The sequence below is a fragment of the Entelurus aequoreus genome, linkage group LG25 (assembly GCF_033978785.1).
Source record: "Entelurus aequoreus isolate RoL-2023_Sb linkage group LG25, RoL_Eaeq_v1.1, whole genome shotgun sequence".
Lineage (NCBI taxonomy): Eukaryota > Metazoa > Chordata > Actinopteri > Syngnathiformes > Syngnathidae > Entelurus > Entelurus aequoreus.
Window position 1 is genome coordinate 36357390 of NC_084755.1, and position 16577 is coordinate 36373966.

The window sequence follows — 16577 nt, forward strand, 5'->3', positions numbered from 1 at the left end:
AAAATGAATAAATACATTAAAAGAAAAAGAAAAAAAAAATGGTTAAAAGCCATCGTCCCGGGGGGCATTTAATTTCGTCCCGTGCATTTTTTTTACCGTCCCCGGGACGACGGGACTACGTTAATCTCAAGCCCTGGAAGTTACATGTTATTGTTTGCATTATTTGTTTCAGCATTGCACTTTGAAGATGGTCCCTCAGCTCTTTGACAGCTTTGGCTCTTTTTCAAATCAGCAGACGGACTCTAAGTCTTTCTTTTTTACAGTATATGTAAAAGTTTCTCATTTCTATTCAGACTTCCATATATATTTAATTTCCTTAACGGCTTGCCATAATATATATATATATATATATATATATATATATATATATATATATATATATATATATATATTATATACAAGCCAAATTATCCCGATCCAGATATTACTTTAATTCAAGTAATTAAGTCATATTTCCAGGGCTTGAATTTACAACCATTTTAGTCACATATGTGCCCAAAATGTAATCTGTGCAAATTCAAAATATTTGGGAACAAACAATTATTGTATTGTGAGCGAAAGTGGTGGCATTAGCCTCTATGTTGTAGAGGCTAATGCCATGACTTTCATTGTGTTTCAGTGTATCTTGAAGGATCATGCAAGTCATTGTTTCTTGTTGATGCTGTAAACAAAATGTCACTGTGCAAACCCATGTTTGTTGTTGTACTGAACACACATTGAAAATAAACCCACTGAAATAATAATAATAACAATGATTAATTTCTAAGTCTTTGTTAGCGTTTGTGAAGTTTTGTGCTCGTGCGCTACGTTCGCTCGCATCCTGCATCTCCTGGGGGCTAAGCCCCCCCTGTCCTTAAAAGCTAGTGACGCCCCTGCTGTGTAGCAACTAATGGGGATCCATTTTAAACAAATAAAGTGTTAAAAGTAGAGATGTCCGATAATGGCTTTTTTGCCGATATTCCGATATTGTCCAACTCTTAATTACCGATACCGATATATACAGTCGTGGAATGAACACATTATTATGCCTAATTTTGTTGTGGTGCCCCGCTGGATGCATTAAACAATGTAACAAGGTTTTCCAAAACAAATCAACTCACGTTATGGAAAAAAAGTGCCAACATGGCACTGCCATATTTATTATTGAAGTCACAAAGTGCATTATTTTTTTTTAACATGCCTCAAAACAGCAGCTTGGAATTTGGGACATGCTCTCCCTGAGAGAGCATGAGGGGGTTGAGGTGGGGGGGTAGGGGGTAGCGGGGGTGTACAATGTAGCGTCCCGGAAGAGTTAGTGCTGCAAGGGGTTCTGGGTATTTGTTCTGTTGTGTTTATGTTGTGTTACGGTGCGGATGTTCTCCCGAAATGTGTTTGTCATTCTTGTTTGGTGTGGGTTCACAGTGTGGCGCATATTTGTAACAGTGTTAAAGTTGTTTATACATCCACCCTCAGTGTGACCTGTATGGCTGTTGACCAAGTATGCCTTGCATTCGCTTGTGTGTGTGAAAAGCCGTAGATATTATGTGACTGGGCTGGCATGCGAAGGCAGTGCCCTTAAGGTTTGTTGGCGCTCTGTACTTCTCCCTACGTCCGTGTACACAGCGGCCTTTTAAGAAGTCATACATTTAACTTTTTGAAACCGATATCGATAATTTTCGATACTACATTTTAAAGCATTTATCGGCCGATAATATCGGACATCTCTACTTAAGACCTATTCATCCAAACACAAGATTGCAGTGACATACAGTACAGGCCAAAAGTTTGGACACACCTTTTCATTTCAATGCGTTTTTTTAATTTTCATGACTATTTACATTGTACATTGTCACTGAAGACTTCAAAAATATGACACCTGCGAAGTGAACACCATTTCAGGCGACTACCTCTTGAAGCTCATCGAGAGAATGCCAAGAGTGTGCGAAGCAGCAATCAGAGCAAAGGGTGGCTGTTTTGAAGAAACTAGAATATAAAACATTTTTTCAGTTATTTCACCTTTTTGTGTTAAGTACATACCTCCACATTCATAGTTTTGATGCCTTCAGTGACAATCTACAACGTAAATAGTCATGGAAATAAAGAAAATGCATTGAATGAGAAGGTATGCCTGTTTTGTATTTATTAATGTTAACTTAGTTTGTTGTTGTTTTATTATGTGCTGTTGTTTTATGCTCTGTCTTTCTTGCACTGTTGCCCAGCACTTTGGTTTAGCGATAGCTGATATATGGGGCTTTACAAATAAAGATTGATTGATTGATTAAATCACGGACGTGCGTTCATAATTAGGAGCCTCGCAAACCGACGACCACATGTACTGCTTAGTTCAGACATTGCTTTTGGTTAGAGATGGCCGATAATGGCTTTTTTGCCGATATTCCGATATTGTCCAACTCTTAATTACTGATTCCGATATCAACCGATACCGATATATACAGTCGTGGAATTAACACATTATTATGCCTAATTTTGTGGTGATGCCCCGCTGGATGCATTAAACAATGTAACTTTACCATGAATTGATTAACGTGGACCCCGACTTAAACAAGTTCAAAAACTTATTCGGGTGTTGCCATTTAGTGGTCAATTGTACGGAATATGTACTTTACTGTGCAATCTACTAATTCAAGTCTCAATCAATCAATCAAAAACAAGGTTTTCCAAAATAAGAGAACAACTTCAACTCCAGTTATGGAAAAAAGTGCCAACATGGCACTGCCATATTTATTATTGAAGTCACAAAGTGCATTATTTTGTTTAACACGCATCAAAACAGCAGCTTGGAATTTGGGACATGCTCTCCCTGAGATAATCCTGATACCCACTACAACTATGGGAAATACTATACTTTGACTTTCACAAAGTGCATTATTTTTTTTTATTTTTTTAAACATGCCTCAAAACAACAGCTACAAAAACAATGAAGGCACACAGCTTCAGTCCAGAGCAGGGGTCACCAACCTTTTTGAAACCAAGGGCTACTTCTTGGGTACTGATTAATGCGAAGGGCTACCAGATAGATACACACTTAAATAAATTGCCAGAAGTAGCCAATTTGCTCAATTTACCTTTAACTCTGTTATTATTAATAATTAATGATATTTATCTTTGTGGAAACACTGATCATCTTAATGATTTCTCACAATAAATATATATAGAAACAGATAAATATCAATTTGCAACACTTTATTTTTATAATTTCTCTATAAGTGCACATTTTTCAAATTTAACATTTTCAAATGATCACTTCTAAGACAGTCTTGTGAAATCACAATATCCCATTTTAACTAGCTAGCCACTAACATTTTTTAAGAAATCATGAATTACTTTGCACCATGTTTGTACAAATAATAACTCATGTAAAATACCAAAGTAAACTCTCAAATTTTTAAATCATGTCACACTTTGAACTGGACACCAAATCTGTTATCTGTTTCTTTGTCAGTTAGTGGGAAGCCTGGCATTGCATGCTGTTAACTAGTGTGTTGTACTCTGGTGTGTAACTTGACACTGCAACTCTGAGTGAGTCTTGCAGATGTGCATCAGTGAGGCGTGTTCTGTGTTTGTTCTTGATGAAGTTCATGTCAGAAAAGGCTGATTCACAAAGATAAGATTTTTCCTCATTGTTTGCGGAACCTTCTTAATCTTTTGGACATATTTTCACAGCAATCTGGCCTTAAGCTTAATTATGATAAATGTAAAATGTTAAGGATCGGAAATCTAAAGGGAACGTCCTTTCGAATGGAATGCAAAGTGTTTTGTTTATAAATTATATGCAATCTGTTGTGTTCCCTAATTTTTTTTCTGTGTACATGAATGAAGGTGTGTGTTGCTGAGTCCGACTTGGACATTATCTGGACTGGGCCTGGTTTAAAAAACCCTTTAAAAAAATCTAATTTCATTGACAACCTGGTCTGTTGAAGATAAGGCCCTTTTTTTAAAAAATAAAATAAAATAAGATAAATAAATAAAAAACATTTTCTTGGATAAAAAAGAAAGTAAAACAATATAAAAATAATTACATAAAAAATAGTAATTAATGAAAATGTTAGTGGACCAGCAGCCTATACAATCATGTGTGCTTCAGGGACTGTGTCCCTTGCAGATGTGTTGTCTATGTTGTGGGAACCAGAATATTGGTAGCAGAAAGAAATAACCCCTTTTGTGTGGATGAGTGTGCATGGGGGAGGTTATTTGGGTTGATGCACTGATTGAAAGTGTATCTTGTGTTTTTTCTATGTAGATTTAATTTAAAAAAAAAAAAAAAAAAAAAAATTTTTTTTTTTTTTTTTTTTTTACATTTTTTTTATTTTTTTTTTTAGAACAGGCCCGCGGGCGACTCATCTGGTCCTTACGGGCGACCTGGTGCCCGCGGGCACCGCGTTGGTGACCCCTGGTCCAGAGTATACTAGAGCATACTTGCCAACCTTGACACCTCCGAATTCAGGAGATGAGAGGGCGGGGGGGGGGGGGGGGGGGGGGTTGGTGGTAGCAGGGGTGTTTGGTGGTAGCGTCCCGGAAGAATTAGTGCTGCAAGGGGTTCTGGGTATTTGTTGTGTTGTGTTTATGTTGTGTTACGGATGTTCTCCCGAAATGTGTTTGTCATTCTTGTTTGGTGTGGGTTCACGGTGTGGCGCATATTTGTAACAGTGTTAAAGTTGTTTATACGGTCACCCTCAGTGTGACCTGTATGGCTGTTGACCAAGTATGCCTCTCATTCACTTATGTGTGTGTAAAAGCCGCATATATTATGTGACTGGGCCGGCACGCTGTTTGTATGGAGGAAAAGCGGACGTGACGACAGGTTGTAGAGCGGGGGTGTCCAAACTTTTTCCACTGAGGGCCGTACACTGAAAAATCAAAGCAAGCGGGGGCCATTTTGATATTTTTTATTTTAAAAACCAATACAACATATGTATAAAAAAGATACATTTAGGCCTCCACTCGGACTTCATCCCGGGGACCCCAAAAGGTTTTGGTCAAAAAAAATATTACAAATGTGTCATTATTTAGTATTATTATTATTATTATTATTATTCAAGGTTTAAATATCTAGATCAACATTAGGTCTATCTGTCAATATAACGCTTTTAAAGATTTAAGTTGTATGCCATTTTTGTCAAAGAAAACCGTGTTTTTTTATGGAAAAAAACACAAAATATGCAATATTTTCCCCCAATAAAATTTTAAAGTGGAATATTTGAGATTATATAATAATTGGAATCTTAAAAACGTCAATAACTCATAACATTGATTTTAATTCATTATTTTTTTGAGCAATGACACTTAAAAAAAAAAAAAAGTCCCACTAAAATTATTGGGGATCCAAAAGGGTACTGCTCAGTAAAGTTTAAAAAAATAAATCCAACATTTTTTTAAACTTTTACCACAATAGTCTCAAGATCAACTTCAGATCTATCCGTCAATTATAAGTTTTATTGTTGTTTATGTTTTTTGTTTGTTCGTTTTAGGCCCTTCTTTAAAAAAATCTGTTTTTTAAATGGCAACAAAAAATATGCAACATTTTCCCCCCAAAATATCTCAAAGTGGAATATTTAATGTGAAGTAAATGGAGCCTTGAATAGGTCAATAATTCATAATGACATTGATTTTGATTCATTATTATTTTTTAAAGAAAGAAACTGCCTGCATGGCAGCTTTGTGTTATTAGAGTAAATAATGCAACATTTTCTTGTTACATTTCACCTGTTTGCTCTTTTATACCACTTTTTATGTTTTTTATTTTTTTTTCATCCTATTTTTTAAAATGTGCCGTGGGGCCGTTAAAAAATTACCTGCGGGCCGCACTTTGGACACCCCTGGTGTAGAGGATGCTGCAGGCAGTGCCTTTAAGGCACTGCCCCCAATATTATTGTCTGGGTGGAAATCGGGAGAAGGGTTGCCCCGGGAGATTTTCGGAAGGGGCACTGAAATTCGGGAGTCTCCCGGGAAAATCGGGAGGTTGAAACCGATACCGATAATTTCTGATATTACATTTTAAAGCATTTAAATTCTCTACTTTTGGTCTTGATTTATCAAAATAATTCTAACTGTTTCTGAACCCAAAGACTATATGGACTGCATCACAGTAGCTCCAGGAATACAAAACTTTGATCCAAGCAGAGTGGGGGTTTATTTACTGAGGAAAACCATGTTTTCGAGGACAACTGGACATTTTGCCAGACGTTTGGGTGTTTTTTGTCTGGCCTTTACAATGTGGCCCGCCTGTAAGTTTTCCCACCCCTATTGTAGTTACATTAAGATGTACCCACGAAAAATCAACAAAACCGACATTTAACACGTCAAACCACTGCACGGTTATGACGTTTTTTTCTACTTCTGGACTGGCCTATTAAAATACACTACTGTGTCGTTACACGATGCGAGGCCGGGTGTTGCCGAGCATGAAGGCTACCAGAAAAGCAAAAGAAGAAATAGTAGTCACGTGACACTTTCCAATCCGCTACGTAGAAGCATGAAAGAAAAGTCAAACACTGAGCTTACAGTAGAAAGCGAGCAGCTTGCGCCCAAAAGGAATTCATGTCAGTTGCTATACAATTGAAACACTTAGGGATTGGTCCTGAAACTGGTTTTCATAATGGCTCAGATGCCTAAACAGTAGTGGAACTAGACAGAGGGCCAGATTAATCTGAGGCGACTCATCCAGTGAGTTATGATCAATTATATTGTTAGTTATGACAAATTATTACAAATATTTGAAATGATGGATTTTAAACAAGCTTTTGAAATCAACTGTATTCAAATGGCGTGATTCTTTATAATGTATTCTATTTTCTCCCAGCCCACGCGCACACCTTTGATGGTGATGGACTCCACATTGGTTCAAGTGGACAAGAATCTGACAGAAGCCATGAGGATCTTGGGAGATGGACAAAGGTTCTCACCTTATTATTATTATTATTATTGTGTGTACAGAAAGCAGGCCGTTGACATTGTCACTGCACTGTAGACTTTGTTAACAAGTGGTTGTCTCACTCACTGGTCATCGGTTTCTAACACTGCATTACATCGACATTTTATTACCTACTACTGCCCCATCGAGCCCATGTTCTCATCATTTACCCGTTTCCTTTCCTGTTTACCTGTTCTTTCCTTTTAACATTAGATAATCTATAATGATCAGTGTCAACATTCCTACAACTAAGCAAAACAACCATTCATGACTTTTCCTTATACGGAAAAGCCCCTAACCCTACTAGTTCTCGGTGATTAGGCCCAAAAATCACATTAATTTGCATCGGCCCTGAAAAAAAACGAATCAATCTTTTTATGCACGTTTGAGAAAAACTTAAAGCATAACCATTAGTGGTGTTGCTCTGAGGATTAATGTAGATGAATGTCCAGTGACTGAATCAATAGTGCACTAATTTCCTGGTTTGTAAATAAAATGTAGTTCATGGTAATATGCAGATTGCAGTGTTTCCCATAAACTGCCAAGATACCTGTGGCGGTGAGGGCGTGGCTATGGGCGTGGTCACCATGACATCATCGAGTAATTTGCATAATTTACTATAATGATATGATTTTCTCTAAAAAGGCTCAAAAAATTTATACTTACTAATTAATAATAACAGTTTTGTTTTAAACGTCCATCCATCCATCCATCCATTTTACAGTATAATTACAACACTTTATGTACATATTTATATACAGATTTGAACAATAAGTTATTCACTGAAATATATTTATTAATTGTGGTTCTTACAAAAAATATATCTTATAAAATATAAAAGCTAAAATGTCTCTTAAAGCTCTGCCCCTTTAATTAGTGCATACTAAATAATTTCACTTTAGCCTACTACTACAACCATATTATTTACCAGCAACATAAAGTGAAACAGAGGCAGAGGTGTCCTGCCACGGTCAGTAACAAATAAACAGAAAACAGTAGTGGTCAAATACAAATAAGGCAACAAGAAAAGTATCCTACACTTCTCTTTTGTAAAGTAAATCTGAACAGCCTATATGGGCATCTACATCAACTATATGATTTGCCTGAGAAGCTGAACAGGACAAAAAAAAATAAAAAAATTGTTTTATTTTTTTATTTTTTTATTTGTGGCGGACGTAATTCTTTCGTGGCGGGCCGCCACAAATAAATGAACGTGTGGGAAACACTGGATTGTGATTTTGAAATGCAATATTTTTTTAGTCTCATAGTATAGGAAAATTTGAATAGAATAAGAAATAGTCAGTTTTACAGTAATAAAGGGCAATTACAGAGCAAACATGTATTTTTTCTATTTTATTATATGCTATATTATTATAAATTATATTTAAATGCTTTTACCGTGTTTTTCGGAGTATAAGTCGCTCCGGAGTATACCGTATTTCCTTGAATTGCCGTCGGGGGGGTAATAAATTTAAAACCTCTTCTCACTCCGGCGCTTACCAAAGGCATGCGGTAAATTTAGGCCTGCGCTTTGAGTGTGATGTAAGGATACCATCATGAAAAGCACATTTAATAAAAAAAACGTTACTATGGTCTTACCTTTACTTATAAATGAAGTCCATGCGCAGCTCCTTCTGACCAAAAGCATCGATAACTTGTTTATAGGAGTCTTCCTTATCTTTCTTCAGTTTTAAAAGTCTCTCTGTCTCGATGGAGATCTCTCCTTTATTACATCCTGCTTCGATTGAAAGTCCAGTTTAGAAAACTGTTTTATTTTAGATATGTAATCCTCCATGTTAAAAGTGCAGGCAAGAGGAAAAAATAAACGATCGCTGCTAACTGTTGCTGCTTGTTGTCACTTCTTCTGCAGCCGAGTAGTCGCAAGAAGGATCACTAGCGCCCTCTACCACCAGGAGGCGGGAGTCATTTAATGACTCGTATTTGACACACGCAGCTACGGTATATTAATAAAACATAGCTGCTTACTGTTCTTTTTAGCATATTCAATAGCTTGGACCTTAAATCCTACTGAATAGCTCTTTATCTTCTTCCCTTTATGCGATTTTAAATTATTGAAATCAGCCTCCTCCATTTTGAAAATGATGACAGGTGAAGTGTCACTCGTGACGTGACGAGTTTGACCCGGCGGAAATTCTAGGCATATGCTAATTATTTTGCGAAACGAGTTTGACCCGGCGGAAATTCTAGACGTGTGCTAATAAAAATAATATTTTGCGAAACGAGTTTGACCCGGCGGTAATTCTAGGCATGCGCATACTATATATCCGGCGGCAAATCAAGGAAATACGGTAAGTTGCACCGGCCGAAAATGCATTATAAAGAAGGAAAAAAACATATATAAGTCGCACTGGAGTATAAGTTGCATTTTTGGGGGAAATTTATTTGATAAAAGCCAACACCAAGAATAGACATTTGAAAGGCAATTTAAAATAAATAAAGAATAGTGAACAACAGGCTGAATAAGTGTACGTTATATGAGGCATAAATAACCAACTGAGAACGTGCCTGGTATGTTAACGTAACATATTATGGTAAGAGTCATTCAAATATCTATAACATATAGAACATGCTATACGTTTACCAAACAATCTGTCACTCCTAATCGCTAAATCCCATGAAATCTTATACGTCTAGTCTCTTACGTGAATGAGCTAAATAATATTATTTGATATTTTACGCTAATGTGTTAATAATTTCACACATAAGTCGCTCCTGAGTATAAGTCGCACCCCCGACCAAACTATGAAAAAAACGGCGACTTATAGTCCGAAAAATACGGTAATGCTATATTATTATAAAATATTTTTTTTATACCTGAGCAGATAAATTTGCCATTAGACTTGGTAAAGATTCCGTGTGCTTCCACTTTTGGATGCGATATATTTGCAACGTTCTTTACAAATTTAGCCAAATCTGAATACCATATCACATATTCATTGTGTGATGTAATGTAACTTCAGAATTAAAGAGTGAAGCATTGTTTTTTGCATGTGATTTGAGCATCTGTGTGTTTGTGCTTTTTTTTTTCTTTCTAGAGAGCTGGAAGCAGGAACAGGGAGCTCACTCTCCAGTAAAACCAACATACCCGCCCCCCTGCAGGGAGAGTAAGAAACCTACACATTAGCACTGACACACATGGTAAACTAAAGTGGGGCCTATTGCAATCCAATCTCACAGTGCATTAAAACTACGCCTACATCAGGTACACTGCAAAAAGTCAGTGTTCAAAAACAAGAAAAAAAAATACAAAAATTAGGGGTATTTTATTTGGACTAAGCAAAATTATCTGCCAATAGAACAAGAAAATTTGGCTTGTCAAGACTTTCCAAAACAAGTAAAATTAGCTAACTTCAATGAACGCAAAAATACCTTAAAATAAGTATATTCTCACTAATAACAAGTGCACTTTACTGGGTAGAAAAAAAAAAGAGACCTTTTTGCTCAATATGTTGAAAAATATTCTTAAATGAAGTAAATGCTAGTGCCATTATCTTGACATAATGATATGCGCTCGGCATTACATTTCTTGAAAGCAGCAAACTTATACTAAAAACTAATTTATTGTTCTTAATTAGGGATGTCCGATAATGGCTTTTTGCCGATATCCGATATGCCGATATTGTCCAACTCTTTAATTACCGATACCGATATCAACCGATATATACAGTCGTGGAATTAACACATTATTGTGCCTAATTTGGACAACCAGGTATGGTGAGGATAAGGTACTTTTTAAAAAAATGAATCAAATAAAATAAGATAAATAAATTAAAAACATTTTCTTGAATAAAAAAGAAAGTAAAACAATATAAAAACAGTTACATAGAAACTAGTAATTAATGAAAATTTGTAAAATTAACTGTTAAAGGTTAGTATTATTAGTGGAGCAGCAGCACGCACAACCATGTGTGCTTACGGACTGTATCCCTTACAGACTGTATTGATATATATTGTTATATAATGTAGGAACCAGAATATTAATAACAGAAAGAAACAACCCTTTTGTGTGAATGAGTGTGAATGGGGGAGGGAGGTTTTTTGGGTTGGTGCACTAATTGTAAGTGTATCTTGTGTTTTTTATGTGGATTTAATTAAAAAAACAAACAAAAAAAACGATGCTGATAATAAAAAAACAGATACCGATAATTTCCGATATTACATTTTAACGCATTTATCGACCGATAATATCGGCAGACCGATATTATCGGACATCTTTATTCTTAAAGGGAAACTTCGGTTTTTTTCAACCTGGGCCCTGTTTTCATAATTTTTTCTGTATATGTGAGTGCTGGATAAAACATTTTTTGAGGTCGCGCCAGTATTGAGCAGGGCAGGCAGCCTCCAGCCCAGCTAACGCTCGTACACAGGGCAACTGGCTCTCGTCAAAATTCGGCCTATAAACATGCATTTTTTTCACACTGACAGGCTCAGATAGTTACAATGAGTGTCCGACAACATACTAGAAAGGAGAAATTAACGTATGTCTCTACCTTTAGCTGGAGATCGCTGTTTGTTGTGAGCTGTGTCCAAATCTCACCACGCTACAAATCTCGTTCCGAAATCTCGCGATAACTCGCGACAAAACACCGGTGGAAAAACAGTTACCTGACCAAAAATTCAGCCATGACAGACAAACAAACAAACTTTTCTATAAAACTAAAATAACAGTCTTCGGTAATCCAACAGAAAATCACTTCAGTCATCTCTCTTCACCTCAGTCAGGTAACTGTTTTTCCACCGGTGTTTTGTCGCGAGTTATCGCGAGATTTCGGAACGAGATTTGTAGCGTGGTGAGATTTGGACACAGCTCACAACAAACAGCGATCTCCAGCTAAAGGTAGAGACATACGTTAATTTCTCCTTTCTAGTATGTTGTCGGACACTCATTGTAACTATCTGAGCCTGTCAGTGTGAAAAAAATGCATGTTTATAGGCCGAATTTTGACGAGAGCCAGTTGCCCTGTGTACGAGCGTTAGCTGGGCTGGAGGCTGCCTGCCCTGCTCAATACTGGCGCGACCTCAAAAAATGTTTTATCCAGCACTCACATATACAGAAAAAATTATGAAAACAGGGCCCAGGTTGAAAAAAACCGAAGTTTCCCTTTAATGGAAATTGAACAAGGCAACCGCTTGTTACTCTCGGGGTCTCCTAGCCGCTCAGGCAAATCATATTGTCTACAAATGCATTTTTCCATGGATAACATGACATCATCGCGCCAAGTGCGTGCTCTTTCAGTCAATTAGTGCGCATATATACAGCCCGGCCTCCCGCCAAAATTTTTTTTATTGTAATTTTGAAGAATTTATCCAAATGTGCATGAACTATTTCTGTTAAATTTTTTTAGAAATGTCACATGTTAAATGTTTAAATATTAACTGTCCGTTTACTGTACTGTGCCAACTGTACTACTATATGAGTACGCATTTTCTCTTGTTTCATTGAAAATAAAGCAGCAAAGTCCATTTGGCCGTCATCTGTTTTAATTATGAGACACAATTGTGTCAAAGTCATGATTTTTTTTTTTCATGCTTGAATTAAGAAATTATTACTTTAAAAAAGTCGTTTTATACTTGTGAGTGTTGATGACACAGCTTTGCAACAGTTGATATTTTAGTTTCAAGCATGTTTTACTCAATATAGGTCATCAAATCTCAGCAACAAGCTGTAATATCTTACTGAGATCATTTAGGACCAAAACACTTAAAACAAGTTAAACACTAACATAAAATCTGCTTAGTGAGAAGAATTATCTTATCAGACAGAAAATAAGCAAATATCACCCTTATTTGAGATATTTCATCTTACTTAGATTTCAGTTTTTGCAGTGTATCCATTAGGGGTGTGGGAAAAAATCAATTCCAATTCGAATCGCGATTCTCACGTTGTGCGATTCAGAATCGATTCTCATTTAAAAAAAATCTATTTTTATGTATTAAAAAAAAAAATTTTTTTTTTTTTAATTAATCAAATCCAACAAAACAATACACAGCAATACCATAACAATGCAATCCAATTCCAAAAGCAAACCCGACCCAGCAACACTCAGAACTGCAATAAACAGAGCAATTGAGAGGAGACACAAACACGACACAGAACAAACCAAAAGTAGTGAAACAAAAATGAATATTATCAACAACAGTATCAGTATTAGTTACAATTTCAACATAGCAGTGATTAAAAATCCCTCATTGACATTATCATTAGACATTTACTTTATGAGATGCGATGCAAGTGTAAGTCACTGTGACACAATTGTTATTTTTTGTAAAAAACATTTTTACTAATGTTTGTAATGATAATATCAATGAGGGATTTTTAATCACTGCTATGTTGAAATTGTTACTAATATTGATACGGTTGTTGATAATATTCATTTTTGTCTCACTACTTTTAGATTGTTCCGTGTCGTGTTTGTGTCTCCTCAATTGCTCTCAATTGCTCTGTTTATTGCTATTCTGAATGTTGCTGGGTCGGGTTTTGTTTTGAAATGGTATTGCATTATTATGGTATTGTTGTGTATTTTTTTAATTTAAAAAAAATAAAATAAAAAAAATAAAATAAAAAAAAGGCGTTTTTGAATCGAGAATCGTGTTGAATTGAAAAAAAAAAAAAAACGATTTTGAATCGAATCGTGACCCCAAGAATGGATTTTGAATCGAATCTTGGGACACCCAAAGATTCACAGCCCTAGTATCCATGCTGTTGTTGTCCAAAATCCAACTGGCACACTTGCTGACAAGTTGGACTTTTACACACAGTTTCATACTGTGATAACTGCTAAAAGATTGATGACATATGTGATGTTTAATTTAGTACAAGCTTCACTGTGCTTCACTGTGTATTGTCAACATCGGCAGCAGGGGAAGCATTCTCAAATTGCATTTTTTATCGTACTGTATCGTCCACTTGATGAATATTGTATTGTCTTCTGTGCAGCGGTCAGGATGTCTCCACGGTACTGCACCTTGTTCACAGCCTCATCCATGAAAAGGAGGAGGGAGAAGACCATCCAAGCCCACAGTACTAACACTTTACTTTTCTTGCATATGTCCCAATTAGTGTTTTAATGTATGTTTTTTATGCTCTGGAGTAAATACATTTTCTGAAATGTTTTCTTTTGGGGCCAAAATTTAAATCAGATTCTAGACTTTCTTTGTTGACCCTGTATTAGACTCTTTGTATTGTCGTGCACATGCATGAGGAGTTTAGTAAGATTGTTTTCTTGAGTTTTGGCAGTGGATAGCTTAAAGGCCTACTGAAAGCCACTACTACCAAACACGCAGTCTGATAGTTTATATATCAATGATGAAATCTTAACATTGCAACACATGCCAATACGGCCGGGTTAACTTATAAAGTGACATTTTAAATTTCCCAGGGAACTACCAGTTGAAAACGTATGACGACGTTTGCGCGTGACGTCAATGGTTGAAACGGAAGTTTTCGGACACATTGTATCCCAATACAAACAGCTCTGTTTTCATCGCAAAATCCCACAGTATTCTGGACATCTGTGTTGGTGAATCTTTTGCAATTTGTTTAATGAACAATGGAGACCGCAAAGAAGAAAGCTGTAGGTGGGATCGGTGTATTAGCGGCCGGCTGCAGCAACACAACCAGGAGGACTTTGTGTTGGATAGCAGACACGCTATCCGACGCTAGCCGCCGACCGCATCGATGATCGGGTGAAGTCCTTCGTCGCGCCGTCGATCGCTGGAACGCAGGTGACCACGGGTGTTGATGAGCAGATGAGGGCTGGCGTAGGTGGAGCGCTAATGTTTTTATCATAGCTCTGACGAGGTCCCGTAGCTAAGTTAGCTTCAATGGCGTCGTTAGCAACAGCATTGCTAGGCTTCAACAGGCGGCACAGCATTAACCGTGTAGTTACATGTCCAGTGTTTGGTTCGGTGTCTCCTGATAATAGTATTGTTGATCTTCTGTCTATCCTTCCAGTCAGGGGCTTATTTCTTTTGTTTCTATCTGCATTTAAGCACAATGCTATCACGTTAGCTCCGTAGCTAAAGTGCTTCACCGATGTATTGTCGTGGAGATAAAAGTCACTGTGAATGTCCATTTCGCGTTCTCGACTCTCATTTTCAAGAGGATATAGTATCCAAGGTGGTTTAAAATACAAATCCGTGATCCACAATAGAAAAAGGAGAAAGTGTGGAATCCAATGAGCCAGCTTGTACCTAAGATACGGTCAGAGCGAAAAAAGATACGTCCTGCACTGCACTCTAGTCCTTCACTCTCACGTTCCTCATCCACGAATCTTTCATCCTCGCTCAAATTAATGGGGTAATCGTCGCTTTATCGGTCCGAATTGCTCTCGCTGCTGGTGTAAACAATGGGGAAATGTGAGGAGCCTTTCAACCTGCGACGTCACGCTACTTCCGGTACAGGCAAGGCTTTTTTAATCAGCGACCAAAAGTTGCGAACTTTATCGTCGATGTTCTCTACTAAATCCTTTCAGCAAAAATATGCCAATATCGCAAAATGATCAAGTATGACACATAGAATGGATCTGCTATCCCCGTTTAAATAAGAACATTTCATTTCAGTAGGCCTTTAAACTAGCAACTTGTCAGTTACAAGTCATTTATCCACTGCAGCCCCCTATCTACAGTCCACTTAAAATAAAACAAAATAAATGTGTTTTCGCCAAAGACATTCCAAAATAAAAATGTATTTTAAATAGAGGGCCGCTGCCTAACATAGGTCAGTTTGAAATCAAACAATGTCAAGTTGCTGTTTGTGTGTCCAGCAGGATGCTGAATGTGGGTGAACAAGGTCACATGGCACTACTGGGGCACAGTCTGGCAGCCTACATCTCAGTGATGGACCGAGAGCGACTTCGGAAGCTGACTACTCGGATCTTGTCTGATACCACGCTGTGGCTCTGCAGACTGTTCAGGTAATGTAAAAGTCAACCCATGATTCTGTTTAAAACACGGTGATCATGTTGTTGGAAGCAACACATTGACATTTTATCAGCTTGCATCTTAACTAGGGGTGTAACGGTACACAAAAATTACGGTTCGGTACGTACCTCGGTTTAGAGGTCACGGTTCAGTTCATTTTTGGTACAGTAAGAAAACAACAAAATGTAAATTTTGGGGTTATTTATTTACCTAATTTGCAAAATCTTCCACCAAAAATATTTTTCTTAGTGGAATATTTGATGTGAAGTAATGGGAACCTTGGATAGGTCAATAATTCATAATAACATTGATTGTGATTGAATATTATGTTTTGAGCAATGACAGTTTGAAAGAAAAAAAAACAGCTTTGTTTTATTAGTCAACATTGCAACTTTTTCTAAATTACATTCAACCTTTAAAAGCCTACTGAAAGCCACTACTAGCGACCACGCAGTCTGATAGTTTATATATCAATGATGAAATCTTAACATTGCAACACATGCCAATACGGCCGGGTTAGATTAGTAAAGTGCAATTTTAAATTTCCCGCGAAATATTCTGCTGAAAACGTCTCGGTATGATGACGTTTGCGCGTGACGTCACGGATTGTGCGGACATATTGGGACAGCATTGTGGCCAGCTATTAAGTCGTCTGTTTTCATCGCAAAATTCCACAGTATTCTGGACATCTGTGTTGGTGAATCTTTTGCAATTTGTTTAATGA

At 37.0% G+C, this 16577-nt stretch overlaps 1 protein-coding gene across 3 annotated transcripts in view; it reads left to right on the forward strand.

Moving 5' to 3' along the window:
• Nucleotides 1-16577, forward strand: part of pdxdc1 (pyridoxal-dependent decarboxylase domain containing 1) — an 84365-nt gene that overhangs the window by 12622 nt on the left and 55166 nt on the right. For 2 of the 3 annotated variants that reach the window (XR_009824618.1, XM_062037299.1), the window contains exons 2-5: nucleotides 6800-6894; nucleotides 9967-10035; nucleotides 13869-13952; nucleotides 15697-15846. Coding sequence is in view for 2 of the 3 variants with exons in the window: in XM_062037299.1 (XP_061893283.1) it covers nucleotides 6818-6894; nucleotides 9967-10035; nucleotides 13869-13952; nucleotides 15697-15846 (380 nt within the window). In the remaining variant the exon portion in view is untranslated. The remainder of the gene's footprint in view (nucleotides 1-6799; nucleotides 6895-9966; nucleotides 10036-13868; nucleotides 13953-15696; nucleotides 15847-16577) is intronic. The other variant, XM_062037300.1, reaches the window with a different exon arrangement.